General features: G+C 39.9%; 1 protein-coding gene across 1 annotated transcript in view; it reads right to left on the bottom strand.

Moving 5' to 3' along the window:
* The window catches only part of zw10 (zw10 kinetochore protein), a 30,523-nt gene extending 14,326 nt beyond the window's left edge, over positions 1 to 16,197 (bottom strand). Inside the window, exons 1-8 of the mRNA XM_061963051.1 lie at positions 15,991 to 16,197; positions 9,450 to 9,584; positions 7,365 to 7,466; positions 7,181 to 7,258; positions 4,773 to 4,932; positions 792 to 944; positions 508 to 705; positions 308 to 444 (exon numbers count right to left, since the gene is read on the bottom strand). Coding sequence (XP_061819035.1) covers positions 308 to 444; positions 508 to 705; positions 792 to 944; positions 4,773 to 4,932; positions 7,181 to 7,258; positions 7,365 to 7,466; positions 9,450 to 9,584; positions 15,991 to 16,095 — 1,068 coding nt within the window. The 5' untranslated portion in view covers positions 16,096 to 16,197. The remainder of the gene's footprint in view (positions 1 to 307; positions 445 to 507; positions 706 to 791; positions 945 to 4,772; positions 4,933 to 7,180; positions 7,259 to 7,364; positions 7,467 to 9,449; positions 9,585 to 15,990) is intronic.
* Between the last annotated feature and the right edge of the window lie 636 nt (positions 16,198 to 16,833).

Genomic DNA, 16,833 nt, shown 5'->3' with positions numbered 1-16,833 from the left:
AGCATTTAAGCTCCTACATTAATAAAAGGCCATGTCGCCCAGCCCTATCTTGAAGCATGCACATGGAAAACTTACAGACTTAATTTTCATTTATCGTCGGTTAATTGACTTATCGAATATCGGCCCAGGCCTATTACAGCGTGTATATAAAACCTTGATGGATGTTTTTGGATGTTTTTTAGAGCACTTTAATAGGCGGAATAGAGCGAATCGAATCCTCTTACCTCCATACGTATGTGTGCTCGTCTCACTCTCTCTTGTGAATGATAGGCAAAATTCCTTAAACTTGGTGCGAGGTGCAACGTACCGTGTCGTACTGCTCCAGCTGGCTGCTGTTGGTGGGGATGGACTGGGGCAAACACTCGTGGATGATGCAGCGCGAGAGCTCCTCCCATATCAGCTCGCCCAAAATGGCGGTCAGCTTTTTATCACCAATAGGAATGTCTGGGAAGAGCAAAAACAAATCAATCCTCACATTCAGTCAGGCTGTAGACCACCACGCTGTACCTAGCAGGAGTGAGTGGAGAGTCTTGAGCACCAGCAGTATTTTGATGTAGACCTGCGAAGGACTGACGCGCTCCTCCTTGCACTCCTTCAAGCTCTCAAAGGTTAGGGCAACCCCCTTGCCCTGCTGCTCCACCACCTTCACCACCAAAGACGGGTGCAGCACCACCGGCTTCAGCATGTATTTCAGCAGCACCTGGCCTGAAAGGACGACAGCATGCAGGCTGCCATCTTGGGTAGCGAGTACGGGTCTGTCAATTAGGTTTCCTGTTGTGCTTTGCGCTCACTGAAGAGTTTGATCTTGTGCTGGGGGTCTCTCTGGATGGCCATGGCCTGCAGGACGCTGCACAGCACAGCAGGGCGTTCAGGACCACTGTCCTTCATGGAAGACTGGCTCAGGAATAGCTCCACCTTCAGGAAGGAGGCCACACCTGCAGGCTCTGCAGGTCAGAGTTGCAAATTCCCATTTGAAAAAAAACAGTTTCGATGCGTAATTTAATGCAAGCATGTCATTTGACCTTCATGAAAAAGACTGAAAATAAGCCGGGGGTCTGGGGGCCACGGGTCCCCAGCCAGGTCCAAAGCGGTACCCTGGTGGAGGGACAGGGAGGGCAATAGCCAATTTCTATCTCTTCGACTCCCTCTCCACTTCTAACTGCTCCAAATGCAAACATCATAAAAAGTACAAACAATGTTTATTCTATTAGCTAACTTACTTGATCTGAATAGCCATTTCAATCAATCAATCAATCAATGTTTATTCATATAGCCCTAAATCACAAGTGTCTCAAAGGGCTGCACAAGCCACAACGACATCCTCGGTACAAAGCCCACATAAGGGCAAGGAAAAACTCACCCCAGTGGGACGTCGATGTGAATGACTATGAGAAACCTTGGAGAGGACCGCATATGTGGGTAACCCCCCCCCCCTCTAGGGGAGACCGAATGCAATGGATGTCGAGTGGGTCTGACATAATATTGTGAGAGTCCAGTCCATAGTGGATCCAACATAATAGGAAGAGTCCAGTCATTTGATTTATAGCATGAAATAAATATCTTGCAGTCACGAAGTTTATGTTTCAAAATGATTCAACTATTCAGTGTCAAAATTTAAACAGTAAAAATTAGGGATGTCCGATAATATCAGACTGCCGATATTATCGGACGATAAATGCTTTAAAATATAATATCAGATTATCTGTATCGGTTTCATAAAGTAAAATGTATGACTTTTTAAAACGCCGCTGTGTACACGGACGTAGGGAGAAGTACAGAGCGCCAATAAACCTTAAAGGCACTGCCTTTGCGTGCCGGCCCAATCACATAATATCTACGGCAATTCACACACACAAGTGAATGCAAGGCATACATGGTCAATAGCCATACAGGTCACACTGAGGGTGGCCGTATAAACAACTTTAACACTGTTACAAATATGCGCCACACTGTGAACCCACACCAAACAAGAATGACAAACACATTTCGGGAGAACATCCGCACCGTAACACAACAGAACAAATACCCAGAACCCCTTGCAGCACTAACTCTTCCGGGACGCTACAATATACACCCCCCTGCTACCACCTCAACCCCCCAACCCCAACCTCCTCATGCTCTCTCAGGGAGAGCATGTCCCAAATTCCAAGCTGCTGTTTTGAGGCATGTTAAAAAAAAACAAAAAAACTTTGTGACTTCAATAATAAATATGGCAGTGCCATGTTGGCATTTTTTTCCCATAACTTGAGTTGATTTATTTTGGAAAACCTTGTTACATTGTTTAATGCATCCAGCGGGGCATCACAACAAAATTAGGCATAATAATGTGTTGATTCCATGACTGTATATATCGGTTGGTATCGGAATCGGTAATTAAGAGTTGGACAATATCGGAATATCGTATATCGGCAAAAAAGCCATTATCGGACATCTCTAGTAAAAATAATGAACAAAATGTCAGCTTCTGTCTTGTTTTAAAACACCGATGAAAATGAAATGTAGCATTTAGACAGGCTATACTGTAGCAAAAGTCATCACATGTCTGTCACAATCCTGTGTGTTCTTAATTGTGTAGTCCATGTCTTCCATGTCCAGAACAGTTTTGATTTGGGCTTACATGGTAAACAACTAAAATTAATGTGTTAGGCATTGTATAATCCAGACGCATACATTTGTCCAAATGTGGCCAAGGAGACGCATAGTGGGTTTCCTGGACGTCGTCGACATCGCTAAAAGAACAATCTAAGGAAGAGAATCCCTTTGCCATCTTCCACTAGTTTTTTTTGTTATATATAAATCGCCCGCTTGAAAATTCTCTCTTTTCTTCTCCGACTCTCTCGTCGTCTTTTGGGATCTATTGTGATTTCTCTTCCTGGTTCTATGACCCGCCCTATCTTGCCTCTTATTGGCCTGTCCGTAATGTTTTGCCCTATCGTGACTCATCATAGTAAACCAACTAACCAATAATGGATGTTCTTATACGTAAACCAACCAATCAGCATTGATTTTCCCGCATATTTTGTCCCCTGCCCGTGGAGTTGCACTCGTCCGGGGGTCGGCAACCCGTGGCTCTTTAGCGCCGCCCTAGTGGCTCTCTGGAGCGTTTTCAAAAATTTATGAAAAATGGAAAAAGATGAGGGGAACAAAATATATTTTTTGTGTTAATATGGTTTCTGTAGGAGGACAAACATGACACAAACCTCCCTAATTGCTATAAAGCACACTGTTCGTATTAAACATGCTTCACTGATTCGAGTATTTGGCGAGCGCCGTTTTGTCCTACTAATTTTGGCGGTCCTTGAACTCACCGTAGTTTGTTTACATGTATAACTTTCTCCGACTTTCTAGGACGTGTTTTATGCCACTTCTTTTCTGTCTCATTTTGTCCACCAAACTTTTAACGTTGTGCATGAATGCACAAAGGTGAGTTTTGTTGATGTTATTGACTTGTGTGGAGTGCTAATCAGACATATTTGGTCACTGCATGACTGCAAGCTAATCGATGCTAACATGCTATTTAGGCTAGCTATATGTACATATTGCATCATTATGCCTCATTTGTAGCTATATTTGAGCTCATTTAGTTTCCTTTAAGTTCTCTTAATTCAATGTATATCTCATGACACACTATCTGTATGTAATATGGCTTTTAATTTTTTGCGGCTGCAGACAGATTTGTTTTTGTATTTTTGGTCCAATATGGCTCTTTCAACATTTTGGGTTGCCGACCCCTGCACCAGTCCATTTATCTCTTTCTCTTCTCCCTCTCTCTTCTTTTGTAGCATGTAGCTTAGCTAACCGTTACATGGGTCTAAAAATAGCTAAGTTGCGGAAATCGCTACCGGTACTTGATTAAAAAGTAGCGAACCTACTGCCAAGCTACTGGGAAATGTAGTTAAGCTACGTAGCTTCGCTTTTTAACCCTTGTGTAATGTTCATGTTGTTGTTACTCAGCCAGCGTTTGTGAGTCTGATGGACCCGTTGCATTTTGTGGCTTTTAATGCCTCACAATCAAACACTTTTATGTTAAAATACTGAACAGATGTTTACCATATCCCAATAAACATCTGTTCAGTATTTTAACATGAAAGTTTTCTCTGCCAGTTTCTGCATCCCACAGGGATTCTTCTTTTGTTTCTGCACCTGGTTGCAACATTGTTTGTCAACACTGTCTGCTCTCATTTTCTCGCACATTTGACCCTCTGATGTTCTGTGTACCTACAGTCTGTCCTCCTCCTGTCTAGGCCTGCTGTGTGTGTGTGTGGTACACAGAACATCAATTTACACACTTCTATTAGCCCCGAGTCCAGTGGACCCGGACATCTTATATGTAATAGAAATGTGTAGGGGGGGTGTATGGTGTGTGGTCATTAAATATGTATTCTGATATATGTTCTTCACAGAAAATAAGCCAAAGTCAGTGAGTCTCAGGTTGAAATATTAATTAATTGTATAATTTTTCTTTTAATAAAAAATGAAAACGGGTCCCACACACCCGAACACCACACAAGAGTTAAGTTAATATTTTTTAATGGAAAACCATAGTTTTTACCACTGCAGCCATAAACTGGAATGGATTATCAAAAACTGTACTCATTATGGGAAAACCATAGTTGTTGCCAGGAATGGCAAAGAGAAGGATCAAGATTTTAACACACATTGTAGGTTGTAAAAAAGTTTTTAAAAAAAAGGAAAATAAAAGAGACGGATTTCCGACTATAGACAGAAAAATCACATGCCTATTACTGTAAAATAAAAGCGTTCTTGTCTACCTGTTGAAGGAGGTAGCTTCCAGACGACGAGGCGCTTCCACTCTTCTCCCAGATGGTAGACAAGGTTTTCCCTCTGCACTGTTAACTCGGCGCCTAAGGCACTGAGCAGTGGCAGCTGTGACGCCTTCCAGTCTTTGAGGGACTCCAGACGGATCCTTACCTAGAAGAAGCCAGAATGACTTTGGACTTGTTGAAATAAGGCATGCATATATTGAGAGCCTCAATCATATCCAAATAGAGCATTATATTCTCCCTGACTGTACACAATAATTAGGCATGGGTACTGTTCACATCTGAACCGATACGGTACTAATCCCCAGAACCAGGGAATCGATTCCGATACTCAACTGTACCAATATAAAGGTACTTTTGTGTATGTTGATAAATATGAATTGTTTGTGATAATACAATCTTTTTTTTATTGCAACATTTTGAAATGAGCTGATCATGATACCTGCTGTCCAGTTGTTATATCTTCTTTCATGATCACATTTTTGAGTCTCAATTACAGCTGCAAGTCCAAGACAGTAGATGGCAGTAGTGTATAGTTTATGGTGTGTTGGCTAGTCCGTTCAGTCTTTGCGGTCCAGTCTTTTGTTGGACCCTAAAAAGTGCTAATACTGTAACTATTGTACTTATTACACACCAGCTGTTTAACTGTAACATGCATCTTAGTTGTAATTTCTTTAACAAATTGGGAGTGTTGAAATCGCCATGTAAAAAATGTTTGCCAATTGTTCACAATCCTTATGAGGGATAAGAAAACAAAGGTTTTGTTATTTTTTTCAAATTGAATCGTAGGTTTTTGTAAGATTCACATCTCTTGCTTCTTCAAGCACTATGCCGAGCCATGACTCCCGCCCATAGGCTGTGTTTTCATTTGAATACATTTCTGTTTCCGCGCCGAATGGCCTGGCTTTTCGCCCGCTGTTCGTAACACTATTTGGGCACGGGTAGGTGCATCGCACTGCCGATTGCACACTTCCTGTTCAACACTTTTAATGTATACAGAGTAGGGTTGTACGCTATGCTGGTATTAGTATAGTACCGCGATACTAATGAATCATATTCGGTACTATAACTCCTCTGGAAAGTACCTAGCGGCTAAAGTCCAGCCCCAGTCGGCAGTGTTGTAGCTACTTCTAAATCACTAATCCTCGCCTCAATGGCGACAAATAAAGTACGTTTCTTACAAGTATCATCCCTGCAGGACGAGGAATAGCTAAACATGTTTCACTACACACCGTAGCTCACCGGCGCCATTGGTGGAGCTACACCTGACATCCACTGTAATGATACCAAGTACAGGAGTGTATCTAGTCAATGGTTACGTCGATATTTTTTGGCATCACAACATCTCCTTTTGTTTTTAACAAAATTTATATTATGTTTATAAACTCAGGAAATATGTCCCTGGACACATGAGGACTTTGAATATGACCAATGTATGATCCTGTAACTACTTGGTATCGGATTGATACCCAAATGTGTGGTATCATCCAAAAGTAATGTAAAGTATCAAACAACAGAAGAATAAGTGATTACCGTATATTACCAAATAACCGCCCATGTCCTAATAGGTCTGACCCCATTTTGTGAATTAACCGCCTCTTCCTAATAATGGGCTGTTATTTGCATAATTTAGATTAAAATCATATTGATTTCATTAAGCCCAATTCATATGCTAAAAGGTGCAGTAATTCTGGTAATTACGGTAACAGCTGATGCGTGGAGTCCAGAGAGTTACATGACAATCAAAGGCTTAACCAAATCTGTGAAAAATCTGGGAAAAAAATATACTTGACAGTAACCATTTTAACCAAATAATGGCCCGGTGCAGGCTGGTGCAAAAATAAATAAAAGCCTTGTGCAAATAACCGCCTGCTTCTTTTAAACGCCTGTCTCCAAATCGATTTTGTGAAATAAACGCCCGGGCTACTATTTGGTAATATACGGTATTACATTTTAACAGAAGTTAAAAGAGAAAGTAAGCAGATATTAACAGTAAATGAACAAGTAAATTAATAATTCCTTTTCTACCACTTTTGACAGAATAATAGAATGGAAAATGACACAATATGTTACTGCATACGTCAGCAGCTAAATTAGGAGCCTTTGTTTGCTTACTTACTAATAAAAGACAAGTTGTCTTGTATGTTCACTATTTTATGTAAGGACAAACTTGCAATAAGAAACATATGTTTAATGCATTTACCATAAGAGGTTTTGTTAAAATAAAGCCAAGAATGCAATTTTTTGTGGTCCCCTTTTTTTTAGCAAAGTACCGAAATAATTTTGGTACCGGTACCAAAATAATGGTATCGGGACAACACTAGTACAGAGTGAAAAAATCGGTACACAGCTGTACCAAACCAAAGGTAAGTTATTTCCATGCAAAATGCTCTTACCCTTTCCAGCTGGTTGGCTGCATCAACATACTTCTTCTCCTGCAGGGCTTTGCTGTACTCCTCCATTGAATTATGGAACTAGGGGACATAAATGCATACTTGGTTATTTTGACCAAATGCAAGTGGGACAGGATCAAGGGTGTCTTGTCAAAAATGGTCTGGTCCATAGAACATTGTTGTGTACCTCTTTCAGGTGTCCAAGCATTGTGATGACCACAGTGTTTTTCTCCAACTGTTGCTTCAACGTTGCGTACTCTGCAACGGCCTCGTGCATATTTATCCGCACCTGTTTTGTTTTTAAACAACACAAATTTAACTTGAGGATAATTTAATTCAGTGTATGCGCTCCAACCATTTTTTATCTGTACTAGCGGTCCCTCATTAGGTTCACAAGCGAGATACAAATTACATTGGTCTCTAGTTAATCACAGGGGACATATAGACAAACAACAACTCACAACTATGGACAATTTAGAGCCTCCAGTTAACTTAACTTGCATGTTTTAGGGACCTGAAAGAGGGCCAGATGGTGAACATGCAAACGGTACACAGAGATCTCCAGACTATGAGGCAGAGCACTACTCCACCGTGCTGCAGTCAACAGTGGCATTCAGTTTAACCTAGGGATGTCCCGATCCAGGTTTTTGCACTTCCGATCCGATACCGATATTGTTTTTGCATTTCCGATCCGATACCGATACCGACTGATACCGATACTGACCGATACTGGCCTATCCGAGCATGTATTAAAGTTTAAAGTTATTTAGCCTACTTAGTTGTCAGAATCATGTTGAAAAGGGTTTTAGTACTCTTGATAACAACTAGCCAGCTGAATTAGGGGAGTTTGAATAATACACAATGGTTGGTAACAAGAAACTGACCTGTTTATTCAAGGATAAACACAAAATAGACAAAATTATACATGACAAACAGAAATGGCATCATTGAAACTAGGGCTGGGCGATATGGCCTTTTTTTAATATTGCGATATTTTAAGGCCATATTGCGATACACAATATATATCTCAATATTTTGCCTTAGCCTTGAATGAACACTTGATGCATATAATCACAGCAGTATGATGATTCTATGTGTTTTGATTGATTGAGACTTTTATTAGTAGGTTGCACAGTGAAGTACATATTCCGTACAACTCACCACTAAATGGTAACACCCGAATAAGTTTTTCAACTTGTTTAAGTCGGGGTCCACTTAAATTGATTCATGATACAGATATATACTATCAGATATATACTATCATCATAATACAGTCATCACACAAGATAATCACATTGAATTATTTACATTATTTATAATCCAGGGTGTGGAGGGGGGCGCCTGATGTAAGTGTCAAAAAGACAGCCAAAAGAGTTTGATATGAGAATAAATCTAAAGTTAAAATATAGGGTAGAAATGCACCCATTTGCAGGAAATGTAGTCTTGATTTTCAAAATGTTCTTTCAAGGCTTGCATGTCTACCGTACATTAAAACATTCTTCTTCATACTGCATTAATATATGCTACTTTTGAACTTTCATGCAGAGAAGGAAATCACAATTAAAAAAATCACTCATTTTTTCATACGGTGTTGATGTGGAAATTTTTGGTGCGGGCGTGTGGCACCGAAGGGAGATAAGCGTCCCGACAGACGTCACAATATTTGAACAATGATGACGAAAACGGTTTTCTCTGTCGTGTCCGTGTGTCGAAAATTGTTATGCGCTTATTTTTTTATTAGATTTTGTGCGTGGCATAGATTTGCCGTGTGCAGAGGACGCTTGAGCAGGCGCGCACCTTAGCGGCTGCGCTAGCATCACAGCTAACGTTAGCCATGCCACTACCTCGCTCTCTGCTGGGAGAGGACGTATACGTATGTGACGTATGACGTGACAGTATGTGACGTATGACGTGACAGTATGTGACGTGTGTAAGAAGGTGCGCTCACTGTCTGTGAGAGGGAGACACAGGAAAGAGTGAGAAGAGCCTGTCGTGTAATGCCAGCAGCTAAAAGCAACTGCGTGAGAATTGTGGATGTGTTGAAGGTGTGCTGGAAAATGCGGAACGGAAATTACAGAGCAGCAGAAAAGTGGAATGTATTATTTAAATCTGTGCGTTGGAAAACACGGACCGGAGTTTTTTTAAAAACTGGATCTGGATCGGCATTTTCCCATGCCTTGCCGATACGCAATTTTTGGCAAATATCGGCAGCCGATCCGATCCAAATATCGGATCGGGACATCCCTAGTTTAACCACAATAATAATGCATACCTCGGTCTCGATAAAGTTTTTAAGAGTCCCCATCTCTTTGGACAAGTCGTCCACTTGCACCATTAGGTCTTCAGATGCTTGAAGGTTTGGCAGGAAGTCCCGATATCGCTTGTTCATCATGTCACACACTTCTTCCTGCAATAATGAGGTTCAAACACATACATGAAAATGAGATAAACAATCAACAATATGGATTGTGTGTAATAAGTACTAGAGCTGGGCAATTAATCAAATTTAGATTTAGATTTTGATTATGGCTTCTCACGATCATGAAAATATATTACATTGGGAAAAAACAACAACAATTAATGGGCCGCGCAACATTAGTGAGCGTATGAGTGAAAAAAAGACAACGTCTACTAAAAGTTTGGGATCTTATCATGGTTACTACTTTTTATTAGACACAGCACTATTTAATAATCATTAAACTCAACAAAAAAAGTAAGGCAAATGATTTCCACATTGAAGTAACCGCGGTTTGTCCACATAATTGGCCAGTCAAACGGAATCTGCTGATAAAAGCAAAATAATAGCAGGGAAATTTACATAAATGTGACTTAAATGTTGTCATTGTGAGGAGAAGGAACATTTGTTTGGGAAAATATTGTTTCCGGGAACGCTTATATCATCCCCGAAACATTGTTCCTAAACTAAACAATGTCGAGACAGTCACTTGAAACAGCGGCTAAACTACAAAGCTAAAGCAAGAAAGAACAATCCATACACCCACAACACATCTCATCAGCTTGTATTGTTGTGAACGACATCATCCATGAAACATTAACTCATGAAGCAGCTCTCTCTCTCCTTTTTTTTTTTTTTTTTTACAGTCAAGTCCTTTCTTTACACATCAAGCTGAGAACAGCAGTAAAGCACGCTTTCCCCTTTCACAATAATAGCTCGGTGCGCCACACCTGGTCTGACTGCGCTAACAAAATAAAGGTTTCCTAAAAGTACCTTATACAAGCATAACGTACCTGAAGCACTTATTGATACATGTACCACGAGTGCTATGCTTTGAAATAAAATATTGGTCAAAATTGTCCAAAAATGTACAGTATTACACCAATAAATGTGAGGATTTATGCATTTAATAAAAAAACATTTCTAAATTATATTTGACACAAAAAGCACACACTATGGTGGTAAAATATGTGTAAAAGGTAAAAAAAACAAAAAAAAAACAATTAAAACGGAAAAACTTAAATTTTATTGTATTTTATATCAATCAATCAAAGTTTACTTGTATAGCCCTTAATCACAAATGTCTTAAAGGGCTACACAAGCCACAAGGACATCATTTGTGGGCGAAATTGAGAGCCCTCATTGACTGACTTTTTGTGTATTTATTTATTTACGAATGAGAATGCATAAAAAAGGAAAAACACGTGTTCATGTCTTGTATAGGGATTTTGAATGATAGACAGCGCATCTCTCTCTAATTTTTGCGTTTTTCCAGTACGACTGATCTGATAAAATGGACAGAGTGCAAAAGCGTTACAACAGTGGCGCCAATCGCCGGAAATAGCCAAAGCTATTCGGAGCGCAATATTCAAAAAGGCTGACTGAATTTATGGCATTTTGTGATGTTTAGACAGCATTTTCACATACTTTGCGGATTGTGAATACAATTAGAGTATACAATGAAACACAATTAAGCATATAAAGTCAACCTATTTTTCCCAATCTACTGGTACTTTAAAAAAAGACCCTTGTTTGAACCCACCTTTTTTTTTAACCCTTTGCGCAGATCTAATCGATAAGATATGAACATCCCATTAGCAGACATTGTACAGTATGTGTTTGTTTTATTATGTTTGTTGCCTCTCATGAAGACTATCCTGATTAGTAGTTGTTGAAGGAAAAAGCAAACGCTGTGATGCATTTGTGAAACTATTGCGCCACCGTTTGCTTAAAACAAGCAAAATACATAAATACTACATGTTAATATGCATAAACCTGTTGCTAGATTACTTATATATTTACGGGGTGTATATAAAACCTTGATGGAGAGGTTTCTGGATATTTTTTAGAGCGCCTTATAGCCGTATTAGAAAGATTCCCATTGGCTCCATTGTTAGCTAACTTTTGCCAGGGTTTATTTACGAGTTAGAATGCATAAAGAAATAAAAACATAGGTCAACTTGTCTCACTTAAGTTCCAAAGACCTGAAAAGAAAGTGTTGATAAAAGACTTTCCTTCTGTGAGATGTTACATGATGTTGGTGGTGTACAACTTCTTGTGCTAACAAAAATGAAGTTTTCCAACAATTACATATAATACAGATGAATGCCGGTATTGATAAGGACTATTGACATTGGTATCGATAAAATCAAACCATATACAGTCACGATCAAAAGTTTACATACACTTGTGAAGAACATAATGTCATGGCTGTCTTGAGTTTCCACTAATTTCTACAACTCTTATTTTTTTGTGATAGAGTGATTGGAGCACATACTTGTTGGTCACAAAAAACATTCATGAAGTTTGGTTCTTTTATGAATTTATTATGGGTCTACTGAAAATGTGAGCAAATGTGCTGGATCAAAAGTATACATACAGCAATGTTAATATTTGCTTACATGTCCCTTGGCAAGTTTCACTGCAATAAGGCGCTTTTGGTAGCCATCCACAAGCTTCTGGTTGAATATTAGACCACTCCTCTTGACAAAATTGGTGCAGTTCAGCTAAATTTGTTGGTTTTCTGACATGGACTTGTTTCTTCAGCATTGTCCACACGTTTAAGTCAGGACTTTGGGAAGGCCATTCTAAAACCTTAATTCTAGCTTGATTTAGCCATTTCTTTACCACTTTTGATGTGTGTTTGGGTGTCATTGTCCTGTTGGAACACCCAACTGCGCCCAAGACCCAACCTCCGGGCTGATGATTTTAGGTTGTCCTGAAGAAATTGGAAGTAATCCTCCTTTTTCATTGTCCCATTTACTCTCTGTAAAGCACCAGTTCCATTGGCAACAAAACAAGCCCAGAGTATAATACTACCACCACAATGCTTGACGGTAGGCATGGTGTTCCTGGGATTAAAGGCCTCACCTTTCCTCCTCCAAACATTATGCTGGGTATTGTGGACAAACAGCTCAATTTTTGTTTCATCTGACATCACATGCACAAAGACAAGACCTTCTGGAGGAAAGTTCTGTGGTCAGATTAAACAAAAATCCAATCACTCTATCACAAAAAAATAAGACTTGTGATTGGAAACTTAAGACAGCCATGACATTATGTTCTTTACAAGTTTTTGATTGATTGATTGATTTAAACTTTTATTAGTAGATTGCACAGTACAGTACGTATTCCGTACAATTGACCACAAAATCCGTACAATTGACCACTAAATGGTAACACCCAAATAAGTTTTTCAACTTGTTTAAGTCCGGGTCCACGTTAATCAATTCATGGTACAAATATATACTATCAGCATAATACAGTCATCACACAAGTTAATCATCAGAGTATATACATTGAATTATTTACATTATTTACAATCCGGGGGATGGGATGTGGAGGGGGTTAGGTTTGGTTGATATCAGCACTTTAGTCATCAACAATTATATCATCTGAGAAATGGACATTGTAACAGTGTAGGTCTCACTTGGTAGGATATGTACAGCGAGCAGTGAACATAGTGAGCTCAGAAAGCATAAGAACAAGTATATACATTTGATTATTTACATTTGATTATTTACAATCCGGGGAGGTGGAAGGGAGGGTGTTAGTCTAGGGTTGTAGTTGACTGCAGGTGGTCTTTTAGTGCGGTTTTGAAGGAGGATAGAGATGCACTTTCTTTTACACCTGTTGGGAGTGCATTCCATATAGATGTGGCATAAAAGGAGAATGAGTTAAGATCTTTGTTAGATCGGAATCTGGGTTTAACGTGGTTTGTGGAGCTCCCCCTGGTGTTGTGGTTATGGCGGTCATTTACGTTCTGGAAGTAGTTTGACATGTACTTCGGTATCAGGGAGGGGGAGCGAATTTTATAGACTAGGCTCAGTGCAAGTTGTTTTACTCTGTCCTCCACCCTGAGCCAGCCAACTTTGGAGAAGTGGGTAGGAGTGAGGTGTGATCTGGGGTGGAGGTCTAGAAGTAACCTGACTAGCTTGTTCTGGGATGTTTGGAGTCTAGATATGAGGGATTTGGAGGTGCTAGGGTACCAGGAGGTGCATGCGTAATCGAAAAAGGGTTGAATGAGAGTTCCCGCTAGAATCTTCATGGTGCTTTTGTTGACCAGAGAGGAGATTCTGTGGAGAAATCTTGTTCGTTGGTTGACCTTTTTGATTACCTTGGTTGCCATTTTATCACAGGAAAGATTAGCCTCTAGAATGGAACCTAGGTAGGTGACCTCATTCTTCCTGGTGATAACAATGTCACCCACTTTTATAGTGAAGTCACTGACTTTCTTAAGGTTGATTTGGGAGCCAAATAGGATGGATTCCGTTTTACCTAAGTGTATGAATAGCTTAGTGCAGTGTTTTTCAACCTTTTTTCAGCCAAGGCACATTTTTTGCGTTGAATAAATGCGGAGGCACACCACCAGCGGGAATCATTAAAAAACAAAAAACAGTTGACAGTGAAAAGTCGTTGTCGCAATTGTTGGATATAACTTCAAAGCATAACCAAGCATGCATCACTATAGCTCTTGTCTCAAAGTAGGTGTACTGTCACAACCTGTCACATCACACCCTGACTTATTTGGAGGTTTTTGCTGTTTTCCTGTGCGTAGTGTTTCAGTTCTTGTCTTGCGCTCCTATTTTGGTGGCTTTTTCTCCTTTTTTTTTTGGTATTTTCCTGTAGCAGTTTCATGTCTTCCTTTAAGCGATATTTCCCGCATCTACTTTGTTTTAGCAATCAAGAATATTAGAGTTGTTTGTATCCCTCTTTGAGAGGACATTGTTGATTGTCATGTCATGTTCGGATGTACATTGCCTTTGCTCCACAGTAAGTCTTTGCTGTCGTCCAGCATTCTGTTTTTGTTTACTTTGTAGCCAGTTCAGTGCATAGTAGTGATGGGTCCGGCATCGGCGCATGCATCGAGCTCATAGAGCGAAACCCTGTGTCGGTGCGCGTACCGCTTTTAGAAAGTCACGTGACCGATCATGAGCTGTTTTGGTCACGTGACCGATACGCGAACTGTGTCGCACTCCCGCCTCCTCTGTGCCCTGTGAGCGGGTCTTTTCTACAGCCGGAGAAATAATAACTAAGAAGAGATGACTGAAGTGTTGATAACAACCAAACTTAACCCCCCTCCCCCCTCTATATCCCACACCCCGGATTGTAAATAATGTAAATAATTCAATGTATATACTCTGATGATTAACTTGTGTGATGACTGCATTATGATGTTAGTATATATCTGTATCATTAATCAATGTAAGTGGACCCCGACTTAAACAAGTTGAAAAACTTATTGGGGGGGTTACCATTTAGTGGTCAATTGTACGGAATATGTACTTCACTGTGCAACCTACTAATAAAAGTCTCAATCAATCAATGAAAGAAATCGTGTAAAATTGAATACGTTGGAAAAACTTTTATTTTTTTATAAAAATGTGTAAAAAATGTATTTCAAAAAATCCCAGTCCACAAGCATCCTCATTCACAACACATTCTCTTAGATTTCCATGTTATTATACATGTTCACATTTTTTATTGACTGTATCTAAAAAAGATACAAATATATTTTTATTTAAATGAAGATATGAAATAATCCTAAATGAAATACAATGACTTGGTTTGTATTATTGTATATACTAGGTCATAAAATCAGTGTCAGTTGAGTCGGTCCATAGGTTGCCTGTAGGGATTTTTAATGTCCAGCTGATGTCAGTATTTAGTGACACAGTATCGACACAGTATCAATACAGTTTTGCAACGTGTCGAAACGCTTCATGACGCCTCATCAACCCATCACTAGTGCATAGCCTTCCCTACGCTTTAATGCCTTTTTTTTAGGGGCACTCACCTTTTGTTTATATAGACAGCACAGACACTCAACAACAACACATCATTTGCAGACTATAGTTACTGGTTTGCAAAAAAGATTTTTAACCCAAATAGGTGAAATTAGATAATCTCCCACGGCACACCAGACTGTATCTCACGGCACACTAGTGTGCCGCGGCACAGTGGTTGAAAAACACTGGCTTAGGGTACCGGTATGTACTTTTGACCACGACTGATTATGAGTAATATATTATCTATTATGACAGTGTGCTAGATGCTAGATTCTGGCTAAATGAACTCATTACCACGTATAGTCGCCGTAACGCCAGGAGTAAAAAGTCAACATAGTGGTGAACTGTTATTAAGTGTAACGGGGCCACGTAGGCTGAGGGGAGTAACGAAAAGTGCGAAAACTTATCAGACAAATGCATTTGTGTAACTTTGTCATAGTTCGAGGCGGGCCACACAGTTTAATTACGTGAACATTGAATTTTTTTTGTCATTATATGCACGCCCGAAACTTCTAGAGACTTAGCATCAGGTTAGCTATGCTAGGCTAGGCTAGCACGGCGCGTCCTACCTTCGTGTCTTCAATCTTGCGCGACATTTTGCTGATTTTACTGGACAGGTCCTCTTTCTGGAGCTTGCCAGAGCTGGCGAGGACTTCGGTGACAAACGACGACATTGTGTAACACTAGAAAATGTGGAGGATATTTTGCTAGTATTTTTTAAAAAAACTACCTAACAACTATATGACAGACCAACGCGCGCCAAGCGGGTTTTTGTGTCTCAGTTGATGGGACAGGAAGTCCCGCCCCCAACACTCATGTTTGTACTACGGTAGCCGAGAAAGATCAATCACATCTGCAGAAAACCCATCCCATCCATCCATTTTCATTTTCTAATAATATCTATTTATTCATCCATCCATCCATCCATCCATCCATTTCTACTGCTTATTCCCTTCGGGGTCACGGGGGGCGCTGGAGCCTATCTCAGATAGAGAAATCATAATACAGGTACTGAGAAAACAGACCATTTTTTTGCCCCCCCCCTCCTCAAATTAAAAAAAAAAAATACAAAAAAAAATAAAATTAAAATAAAAAATAAAACAATTAAAAATTTTTTTTTTAAATACAGAAAAATAATAAAAGTAAAATAATAACACTCCCTCCCACCCTCCGTCCAACATTTCCGTCACAGTGGGTAGCAATGTACTGCCATGAATTGATTAACGTGGACCCCGACTTAAACAAATTAGTTAGTTTATTATTTCTTCGGTACGGCGGCGTGGCGAAGTTGGTCGAGTGGCTGTGCCAGCAATCGGAGGGTTGCTGGTTACTGGGGTTCAATCCCCACCCTCTACCATCCTAGTCACGTCCGTTGTGTCCTTGGGCAAGACACTTCACCCCTTGCTCCTGAT

This window comes from Nerophis lumbriciformis, linkage group LG09 (genome assembly GCF_033978685.3).
Source record: "Nerophis lumbriciformis linkage group LG09, RoL_Nlum_v2.1, whole genome shotgun sequence".
Taxonomy (NCBI): domain Eukaryota; kingdom Metazoa; phylum Chordata; class Actinopteri; order Syngnathiformes; family Syngnathidae; genus Nerophis; species Nerophis lumbriciformis.
This window is presented reverse-complemented; position numbering and strand designations above follow the sequence as displayed.